The sequence below is a fragment of the Tenrec ecaudatus genome, chromosome 14 (assembly GCF_050624435.1).
Source record: "Tenrec ecaudatus isolate mTenEca1 chromosome 14, mTenEca1.hap1, whole genome shotgun sequence".
NCBI classification, from domain to species: Eukaryota; Metazoa; Chordata; class Mammalia; order Afrosoricida; family Tenrecidae; genus Tenrec; species Tenrec ecaudatus.
The window spans coordinates 98,244,707-98,255,321 of NC_134543.1; the positions used below are offsets into that span (position 1 = coordinate 98,244,707).

General features: G+C 55.6%; 1 protein-coding gene across 1 annotated transcript; it reads left to right on the forward strand.

Annotated features, from left to right (window-relative positions):
* The first annotated feature begins 485 nt into the window (after positions 1-485).
* CHAC1 (ChaC glutathione specific gamma-glutamylcyclotransferase 1) lies at positions 486-2,858 on the forward strand. The gene is made up of 3 exons (XM_075530611.1): positions 486-844; positions 1,193-1,228; positions 1,807-2,858. The coding sequence occupies exons 1-3, from the start codon at positions 614-616 to the stop codon at positions 2,206-2,208; spliced, it is 669 nt and encodes a 222-aa protein (XP_075386726.1). The 5' UTR covers positions 486-613; the 3' UTR covers positions 2,209-2,858.
* Positions 2,859-10,615: the final 7,757 nt, after the last annotated feature.

Consider the following 10,615-nt stretch of genomic DNA (forward strand, 5'->3'; position numbering starts at 1 on the left):
GTCCCCTCCGCGGGCCCGGGAACTGAGGCCGCGCTGCCTGGAGGTGTAGGGACTCCGCCAGGTGCGCGAGCGGGACCAATGAGGACGCGCCCGGGGCCGGCCGCGCTGGCTCTTGCGGGCCCAGGCCAGGGGGGCTGCAGGGCAGAGACCGGGGTCGGTGCCCGTGCCCGTGCCGGTGCTCGGCAGGGGTCTGCTGCCCGCCACCTGACGCAATCCGCGGAGCCCTTGCTGTATGCGGGCGCTGGGGAAACCACCCTCGGCGTTGCATCAGTCCTGCCAGCTTTGCCAGAGTTGGGGCCCAACCAATCGGCGGTCGCGCCGGGTCCGGGGCGGGCTGCTCAGCCATCCACTCAGAGGGCGGCGCGGTTAACCGAGAAGCAACATTCGATGGTGATTGGCTAAAAAGGAATTCGCCCCGCCCCAATCGCCGCGGCAGCAGGCCGCGGTGGGCGGGGCTTCCGAGCCGGAGGGTTTAAAGGGCTCCTCCTGTGGGGCCGCTCAGCTCGAGGGACCGAGCCCTGGCAGGACAGGTGTGTGCATCCGTCGGCCCGTCAGTGCCCTCGCCGGAGACCAGCCCCGGAGGCCGCCCGGGCCGGTCCCTGCGCCCGGCACCATGAAGCAGGAGTCCGTATCGCAGAGCTCCCCGCCCGCCTCGCCACCCCCGGAGCTCTCTGCGCACCGCCCCCAGCACGAAGGCGACCTCCCTGCGCTGTGGATTTTCGGCTACGGCTCCCTAGTGTGGAGGCCTGACTTCGCCTATAGTGACAGCCGGGTGGGCTTCGTGCGTGGCTACAGCCGCCGCTTCTGGCAAGGAGACACCTTCCACCGGGGCAGCGACAAGATGGTGAGCATCGGGCCGTGCCCGGGGGTGAGGGGTGGGGGCGAGGGCACCCTTCAGGGTGCCATGCTGCACCGGGTACGGGTACTGATGGGGACAGGTGTAGCTTCCAGCAGGTGCCCCGTGGAGGCTGGGTTATGGAGCGGTGAGTCACTGCTGGAGCCTGTGAGCAGGCGTTCAGTGACTTGCTGAGGTGTGCCCCTGATGACCAGTCTGGGCCACTGCCCTGTGTCTGTCTTATTCTCCTGCACCCTGCAGATGTGGGTGCCCTGTGGCCCTCCCTGAAGCTGGGGCCTGCAGGCTTGGCAAGAGGTGATTTCTAACTTATCTTTTTCAAAATGTTTCTTTCCCTAGCCTGGCCGTGTGGTGACCCTCCTTGAAGACCGAGAGGTAAGTGTCTTGAGTCGTTGCTTTGAGGGCAGAAGGGAAGGGGCAGTCTTACAAAAGTTTTCTTTCCCCGATCGATGGGAAAATCCAGATTTTGATTCAATAGGATCAGGGGCATGACTCTCAGTTATCTAACTAGCTTATAGCCCATCTGTGCTGCTTTGCCGTGGAAATCCTGCCTTGGACCTGGAACGGTTGGCTTGTCCTTCGGAAGGGGAATAAGGATCAGGCCTTGGTGGTTCAGTAGTTATCTGTTGGGCTGCTAACTGCAAGGTCAGCAGTTCAAAACCACCAGCCGCTCCTCCCAAGAAAGGTGTAGTTTTCTTTTCCCATACAGAGTGACAGTCTCAGACTCACAGGGGCAGTTCTACCCTGCCCTATAGGGTCACTATGAGTTGGCATGGATTTGAGAGCAGAGTCTGGGTTTTTTGGTGTTGCTCTGTGGAGCATCAGTCCCCAACACACCTCCCTGGCGGGCCACCCACTACTGGCATCGGGGGAAGGGGGCGGTGAGCCGTCGGCATTGGGTGGGACCAGCAGGTTGCTGTTCTGACTGACCCCAGGTGTCTGTTTCCTCATAGGGCTGCACTTGGGGCGTGGCATATGAGGTTCAAGGTGACCAGGTGAGCGAGGCTCTGAAGTACCTGAACGTCCGGGAGGCGGTGCTTGGCGGCTATGACACCAAAGAGGTCATGTTCTACCCGCAAGACACCCCTGACCAACCCCTCAAGGCGCTGGCGTATGTGGCCACCCCACAGAACCCGGGCTACCTGGGCCCTGCGCCCGAGGAGGCCATTGCCACGCAGATCCTGGCCTGCCGAGGCTCCTCGGGCCACAATCTGGAGTACCTGCTGCGCCTGGCGGACTTCATGCAGCTGTGTGGGCCTCAGGCACAAGACGAGCACCTGGCAGCCATCGTGGACGCCGTGGGCACCATGCTGCCCTGCTTCTGCCCCACCGAGCAGGCTCTGGCACTGGTCTGAGGTGCCCATGTGGACGTCGGGCTTGGGCCCAGGCCCCCTTGATGGGTGCACACAGACACACTTGATACAGCTGGGGGCCGCTGGGAGTGGCAGGACAAGGCTGGGGGAGGGGCTTCTCCCTAAGCCCCACCAGCCTCCCGCTCTCCTGCTGGACCCGGTCGTACTACTTGAAACTTAATTTATTGCACCACGTTGGTGTGTTGGGCAGGGTGGGGGGCCTCCCCTGGCTGCTGGGGCCCTGCTGAGCAGTGGCCCTACCCAGACACCCCGCCCCCTCCGCCCAGTGCTGCTGCTAACCTCATGACTCCCAGTCCAGCCCCATCCTAGGGAACCTTCCACCTCTCTAGACCACCCATCCCCTCAAAAATACCACCTCCCGAAGAGTCCAGCCCGCTGAGTGGTGGGCTGCAGGGAGTACAGAGAGGGGGTCCCCCAAGAACTGAGGCCCCTGCTCACCCCCAGCTCCCGGGCTTGCTGGGTCTGATGTCCTGGCACAGCTGCTCCGCCTGGGTGGAGCTCTCAACCTTTGATGTTGTCTTCCTCCCTCTCTTGTCTATTGGTCTAGTCCTTGGAATATCAGCACTACAGACCCTGTGTGTCCTTCCTCCCCTGACCCCGTTGTCTCATCCATAAACGGATCTCTCACTGTCTTCTCGACTGTGGTTCTTTGGGACTGGGAGAGTTGGGTGAGGGAGACAGGGAAGTTCTGGAAGATTCTTGGGAGTTGAAAGGGACCCCTCTTCCCTGGGAGGAAGCAGCTGAACAGTCAGGGCAGTTGGCTGGCTACTCCTGTGGGCACCTTCCATGTGAGCACTGCCTAGGCCTGGGACCCTGCAGCCTGTCCCCTCCCTCACCCAGTGAGGTTGTCCCCCTGGCTTCCCTGCTGAGGGAACATGTGGGTCAGGCAAGAGTGACAATTGCTGGTGCCATGCTGACCATGGAGAGCAGGAAGCTGTGGCCTGAAGGACCTGGTGGCCCTTTGCCTCAAGTACCCAAGCGTCCACAGTGACCTCCTGAGCTGAGCAGCCAGGCCTCTTGGTCACTGGAAAGAGCTGCCAGGGTGTCCCTGTGTCCCCTTTGCCTGCTGCTGCTCCAGGCCTGGCCCATGGGTTGTTCCAGATCTCAGCCTGGCCCTGAGCCCCTGGCTGGGACAGTCCCTCCGTGGGCTCAGTCTCTGCTCCTGGGCCCCCAGAACTGGGTGAGCTTGCAGACTCCAGCCACAGGAGAACTTGCTCCCTGCACACCGTCAGTTGACCTGTATGCTTGACCGCTGGTGAGTGCAGTGTGGAGGCAGCCAGGTGTTTTTGCTGGTCTTGTGACTGATGCCCTGAATTGGTCTGGGTGTCCCCCAACAGGATCACCTCTGACCAAGTTGGGTGACTCTTGTGTCCAGGAAGGGTGCCCATGTTTTGATGTTTTGATGTCTTGGCTGGTGATCGGCCCTGTGGAGTCTGGCCAGGTTCTGGGAGCCTGCTCAGAGCACTCCACAGGGGAGGGAGTGGGTGGCAGGGTGCCCCGGGCACGATAGCCTCCTGGACTTCCCAGAGCAGGGCTGGAAGGTTGGTCGATGCCCAGACCTGAGACCTGCTGCTTACTAAATGGGTGGGGAGGGCTGCTGGCCTCATTCAGCAGCAGGTGTTGACTCAGCACCAGGTACTCTTCTAGGCTCTCTGGGGTCTGGCAGCAAAGCCATCCACGGCCTTAGGGAGACTCGGAGCCTAGGTGCTGGTGGTGACAATTCAGCATGACGTGGATCAGACCCTCAGCACCAGAGCCTCTTGGACTGAGGCTGAAGGGGCGTCCAGGGGGTGGGGGGGGATGATTAGACACTCGGGTGTCTGAACAGAGGCAGAGAACTGTGTGTGCCTGTGGGGAGGCAAGTCAGATCATATGCAATGCACATGCAGAGGGCATAGGTGGCTCAAGTTCTGCTGTGCCGAAGAGGTGGCATTCTATCCGTTCTGGGCCAGGGGGAGATTCGCCATAGATTTTGAGCATGGAAGTGACATTAAGGTGCAGTCCATTAATAGGGCCCTTCCAGCCACAATCTCTGTGCATTGTATTATAACTCTGGACTCCATGCTGGTAGCTAGAATCCCATGCTGGAGGGAATTCTCCGTTAGGCCAACAGGCAGGATTAAGGTGGGGTTAAGTCCTGGCCTTAGTAGAAGGTCTGAACCAAGTCACAGCCTTTGCTTTGTTTCCTTGGGGGCATGGTCTGTTGAAAGCCCCAAACCACACCTCCATCACAGCCATCCCTCTGCGGGTAAGAGCTGTCTGGGACACAGAGAGAAACCCCAGGATGATAGGATGAAGAACATGTTTTGAGATCTCTGTCTCAAGTGACAGAGGCTGAGACCAGAGGCACCAGAGGCTGTGACACAGAGACCAGGGGACAGAGCACGGGAGCCAGGTGGAGACCAGAGGCTGAGCAAAGAAACCATGAAACAGAACAGCGCCAAGACCAGGGGGCTGTGAGGCCAAGCCCTGGGGTGGCTTCCTGGTCCACAGAGGCAGAGGCCCAGGGACCATGGGGCTGAGAGGCTGAGGACCAGAGAGACATGACTGCTGGCTGAGGAGAGGAGCTGCTGGGTACCCAGCATAGAAGGAGAGTGCTGTGGGGAAGGGTTGGTGTCAGAGCAGCTAAAGAAGGAGCCGAGGTCAGATGTGACCGCTTCCTGTCCTATGAAGACACTCTGAAGAGAAGGGAGCCTGGCTGCTGGGTGGAGTGGAGGAAGGCCAAAGAGGAATTGGGGAGAGGGGAAAGGTGGCTTGCCCTCAGGGAAGGTGTGGTTCTGGAATTGGAGCAGAAGCCCCCAGATTTGGTGGCTGGTTGGATGAAGGGAGGGAGGGAAAGGGCAGAAGTCATAGACCTGGTGGACACCTGTTTTGGTGGGTTCCCTGGTGGCCCCATATGTGGGACAGGAACATTCAGGGGTGTTTACAAGGGGGTGCTGGCCAGGACAGGATACCCAGCATGTAAGGAGGCCTGAAGTTGCCTGTATCTAAGGCCCAAGCTGAGGATACAGCCCTAAAGGTGTTTTGTTTTTTCAAAGATCATTTTATTAGGGGCTCTTATATGTCTTATAACAGTCCATGCAACCATTGTATCAAGTATATTTGTACACAGGTGGCCATCATCATTTCCTAAACATCTACTTTATATTTGAGCCCTCGGTTTCAGCTCCTCTTTATTCCCCCACCCCCACCCTCCTGCTCTTGACCCCTAGATAAATTATAAATTATTATTTTCATATCTTATATCGTCCACTGTCTCCTTTCACCCACATTTCTGTTGTTTGTCTCCCTGGGGGGGGGTATATGTCGATCATTTCAATTGGTTCCCCCTTTCCTACTACTCTCCTGGTAGTGCTACTCCCATTTCTGTTCCTGAGGGGTTTATCTGACCTGGATTCCGTGTACAGCCAGGTCTAGCCAGAACTGAAAGGCAGAACTGGGGTCATGATAGTGGGGGGTTAGGAAGCTCAAGGAACCAGAGGAATATTGTGTGTTTCATGGGTGCTGTACTGTGCCCTGGTTGACTCACCCCTTCCCTGTGACCCCTCGGTGAGGGGATGTCCCATTGTCTTGAGTCTCTGCTCCGAACACCTTGTTCTCAACAACATGTTTGTTTGGGAACTTCTGGTTCTAGTGCCTGTGACCTAATTCTGTGGACACCTCAAGTCAGGGAGAGAACCTGGTGAGGGACCAGAGGGTCATGCTGCTGGGCGGTAAACTGAAACATGAGCCAGGAGTACCCATCGGGAGAAATGCCAGTCCTCCGGCCTCAGCAGAGCAATGGCAGGGGTGATGGTGGGGTGGGCGCAATGCTGGCTCAGGGGCCACTGGAGCAGAAGTAGGTAGCTCTCAATCTAGCAACATTAAAACTGGGAAATTTTAAAAGTATTAAATACATGTAAAATAGCAATAAATCCCACCACACCGAGGCAAAACACTAAGGGTGTACAACAGAACAGCAAAGGGAGCAGAGCAAGGAAGTCCTGAGGGAGTACCAAAAATAGACTTTGGGGCCAGGGCTTGGCACCCCATCAGACTGGACCGGAAAACACCCCTAAAGGTCAACAAACAGACCTTGAACTATTTCAGGCTTTTTTTTTGTCATTGGTTTTTTTGTTGTTGTTTTGTTTTGCTCTGTCTTGTTTTTGTTCATATTGTTTTCTCTGCAGGTCTATCTAGATAAGATAGCCTGGATAAACAATCTTGAGGAGAAAACAACAAAACAACGGGACTGACAGTTCTGGGGAGACATGGGAGGCCGGGAGATGGGGGAAAGGAAGTGGTGTTAACAAACCCAGGGACTGCTCGGCTATCAAAACATATATTGTCTGGAGTCTTAAAAGCTTGAAGGTAAACAAGCGGCCATCCAGCTCAGAAGCAACAAAGCCCACATGGAAGAAGCACACCAACCTGTGTGATCAAGAGGTGCCAAAGGGATCAGTTATCAGGCATCAAAGAACAAAAAATCATCTCATTGTGTGCTCACCTCCCTGATAAGATCGCTGAAGACAAATGGTGCATAAGCAAATGTGGCGAAGAAAGCTGATGGTGCCTGGCTATCAAACGATACAGCATCTGGGGTCTAAAAGCTTGAAGGTAAACAAGCGGCCATCTAGCTCAGAAGCAACAAAGCCCACATGGAAGAAGCACACCAGTCTGTACGATCCCAAGGTGTCAAAGGGATCAATTATCAGAACAAAAAATCATATCAGTGTGAATGAGGAAGGGATTGTGAAGTGGAGACCCAAAGCCCATTTGTAGGCCACTGACATGCCCTTACAGAAGGGTTTCAGGGTGTGATGTAGCAACAATATAACATACAACTTTCCTCTAGTTCCTAAATGCTTCCTTCTCCCCCACTATCATGATCTCAATTCTACCTTACAAATCTGGCTAGACCAGAGGATGTACACTGGTACAGATAGGAACTGGAAACACAGAGACTCCAGAACAGATGGTCCCTTCAGGACCAGTGGTGAGAGTGGCAATACCGGGAGGATGGAGGGAGGGTGGGGTAGAAAGGGGGAACCGCTGACAAGGATCTACATGTGATCTCCTCCCTGGGAGATGGACAACAGAAAAGTGGGTGAAGGGAGACGTTGGACAGTGTAAGACATGACGAAATAATAATAATTTATAAATTATCAAGGGTTCATGAGGGAGGAGGGAGGGGGGAGGGAGGGGGAAAATGAGGAGCTGATGCCAGGGGCTCAAGTCGAAAGCAAATGTTTTGAGAATGATGATGGCAAGAAATGTACAAATGTGCTTGACACACTGGATGTATGTATGGATTGTGACAGGAGTTGTATGAGCCCCCAATAAAGTGATTTTTTAAAAAAACAGAACGGCAATAAAATCATAGAGATTTAACATTTCCTTCCAAAGCAGATCAGTGAAAAGAGTGTCATGCTGGTGTTTTTCATGCCTGGGCTTCATAGAAGCAGCTCGTTCTCACCTGCCCCTGCACTTGACCTGCTGCCTCGAACTAAACTCACTCACTGCCATCAAATCAGTTCCAATCCACAAGACGGAGAACAGCCCCCTGTGGGTTTCCAGGGCTGTAAAGGTTCGAACCGCTGACCTTGTGGTTAGTAGCCTGATGGCTTAACCCACCGCCCCACCAGGGCCCCCCTCACACATCATGTAGCCTCTGGAAACTCCAGTCTGTATACTCATGAGGAAGTCAAAGAAAAAGAGGCAAATGACTCCTCAGGACGATGAAGTCTTTACCTTGCAGACCCCTTGAAAGGAGCCCCCTCTTCCCCAGGAACACCTTGAGAACTTGGTTTGGGAGCATTAAAAAAATCATTTTACTGGGGGCTCGTACAACTCTTATCACAATCCATACATCCATCCATTATGTCAAGCACATTTGTACATTTGTTGCCATCATCATTCTCAAACATTTGCTTTCGACTTGAGTCCCTGGTATCAGCTCCTCTTTTCCCCCTCCCTCCCTCCCCCGCCCTCCCTCCCTCTCCTCTGATAATTTATAAATCATTATTTTTCCATGTCTTACACTGACCGATGTCTCCCCTCACCCACATGCAGATCCCTGTAATCAGTTTCCCCTTTCCACCCCACCCTCGCTCCACCCTCCCAGTATCGCCACTCTCACCACTGGTCCTGAAGGAGTCATCTGTCCTGGATTCTCTGTGTTTCCAGTTCCTATCTGTACCAGTGTACATCCTCTGGTCTAGCCGGATTTGTAATGTAGACTTGGGATACGCTTCGGCATATTTTAAGGTGGAAGTATTCAGGAGGGTTGTGTTTCTGGTAGGAGGAAGGATGGTTTGCAGGTGAGGAGACAAGACAGGCATGAAGTGCCCTGTGTGGGTTGGTGAGGCCGAAGGAGAGCCAGGAACGGGCACAGACGGTGGTGGAGATGCCTCGTCACAGCCAGCCAACTTGGAAACAGGCGGGAAGGAAGAGACCGGAGGCACTGAGATTTGCTAAGAGGGTAGGGGGCACGGACTCTAGTGGGTGGGCACCAGTCTGGTCTTGGGGCACCTACAGGAAGGAGCAGACCTCGTGTGTGTGTGTGTGTGTGTGTCGGGGGGGGGGGGGAGGGTGGTCATTCCCATGAAGAGATGGCAACTAAACAGAAGGTGTGGAGAGGTGCACCTGGCAGGGGAGACCTGGCCTTTTCTGGCCTGACTCTGCAGGCCAGCTGGGTGCTCAGGGGCAGGAGTCCGACTTCTGTGACCGAAGCCAGAGGAGAGCCAGTCCCTGAAGGGAAGACATCTCCGTGAGGGCCACCGTGGGAGCATGGTCCCACAGCTGGGTGACCAACTCTGCCGGCATGTCTGGGATAAGCCCGCCTACTCCTGTTGTCCTGGTGTGATGATTACTCTCTCTCTCCAAGTGTCCTCCTTTGGACAGTGAGTGAGTGACCTGGTGGCGTGGAGAAGTGGGGTGGGGCAGCGCAGGGCTCTTCGTTAGTCCCAGCACCTGTTGTCTGTTCCTGACCCGCCAGCCTAGCAGCAACCCTCCCGCTGACCGCAAAGCATGCAGAGCGCCTCCTTCCAAGTCTTTCTCTGGCCGCCAAGTGTTCACTCAGCACACCCTCTGCAATGCAGGACCAGCCCTGCCCCAGGTATTTTCCTGGGGTGGTGGGAAGAACCTGGCACCCCACCCCCACCCCCACCTGAAAGTCAGCCCCAGAACTGCTTTTCCGCCCCTTCCTGCCTCTACCCTGCGGGGACCATCCCCCCCCCCCCCCCATCACGGTTTAGCCCAATAGCTACCAGCAGGAGCTGGGAGCCTACTGCTCACCTGTCACCCAGGAGCTTCTCACCCAGTCTTCACAGGTGTTGCTGGGATCTGCGCATCTCACGTCCCCATCCTGTTCTACCACCTCCCTGCTCCCCACGTTGCCCGGACTGTGAGCCCAACTTCCAGGTCAGCTACAGTCCCGGTTCCGCCCCCTGTACACTCATTTACTCACAATGTTCTCATGAATCTGGGTCTGGCCCTTTCACACCGACCACCTTCAAAGGCTCTTTGGGCCCGCTCCTCTGCCCGTGGCCCTCTGTGTTAGTCCGAGTGGACTAGAGAAACAAGTTCACAGACACACTCATATGTGGATGAGAGCTTTCTATACAAGAGCAGTTGAGTATTGAGAAAATATCCCAGCCCAGTCCAGATCAAGTCCTTAAGTCCGATATTAGCCCATCTGTCCGATACCAGTCTATAAAGTCCTCTTCAGACTCAGGAAACACATGCAATGACGCTGAATGCAGGAAGATCACAGGCCAGTGGGTGCGGTCAGTGACAGTGGAAGCATCTCAGCGCTGGCAGGGGTCTCCATGTGGCTCCTTCAGCTCCCAGGGCTGCAACGGGGTAGCTCCATGTGGCTTCCCCCACTCCCAGAGGGTAGCGCCTGTGTCTTGTCAGCAGAGGATCTCCAAGGGGGCGCTGAGAGAGTCTCTCTTGCTTCCAAGGAGGAAAATCCAGGAGTTCCCAGAATTCTCAGAAAAAAGCCATGCCCATACAGAGGCCTCATTGGCTATGATCTGATTGACAAACTAGACCACTCAATCCTCTCAAGTCCCAAATTAACACCAGGTTATGTAACTACCACACTCTCCAATGTCCTACACAGCCCCCCCTCTGGGAATACAAATCGCCTCAGGTCTGCTCCATCTTCTGCCATTTCTGCTCTCTATCCCCTTTTTCCTGACTGGGCTGCCCTCTGCTCAGTTCCTGTAGCTCCCTCAGATGCAGGAGGTCCCACCTCCACAGGCCTGCAGAGCTGCGGGTTCCAGCAAGCCGGCTCCCCTCTGGGCCCAGAAACAGATCGCCCAGTAAGCAAGGTGAGCCTTGGGTTTACTTGTAGCGCCAAGGCACCAGTGGAGCTGGGGATGCAGGGAGAGCATTCCTTCACACT

Excerpts from the sequence above, each read along its gene's own strand:
- CHAC1 (XM_075530611.1), top strand. The coding sequence starts at position 614 with ATGAAGCAGGAGTCCGTATCGCAGAGCTCCCCGCCCGCCTCGCCACCC. Across the intron at positions 845-1,192 it reads ACCGGGGCAGCGACAAGATG|CCTGGCCGTGTGGTGACCCT; the intron begins GTGAGCATCGGG and ends TTCTTTCCCTAG. Across the intron at positions 1,229-1,806 it reads CCCTCCTTGAAGACCGAGAG|GGCTGCACTTGGGGCGTGGC; the intron begins GTAAGTGTCTTG and ends GTTTCCTCATAG.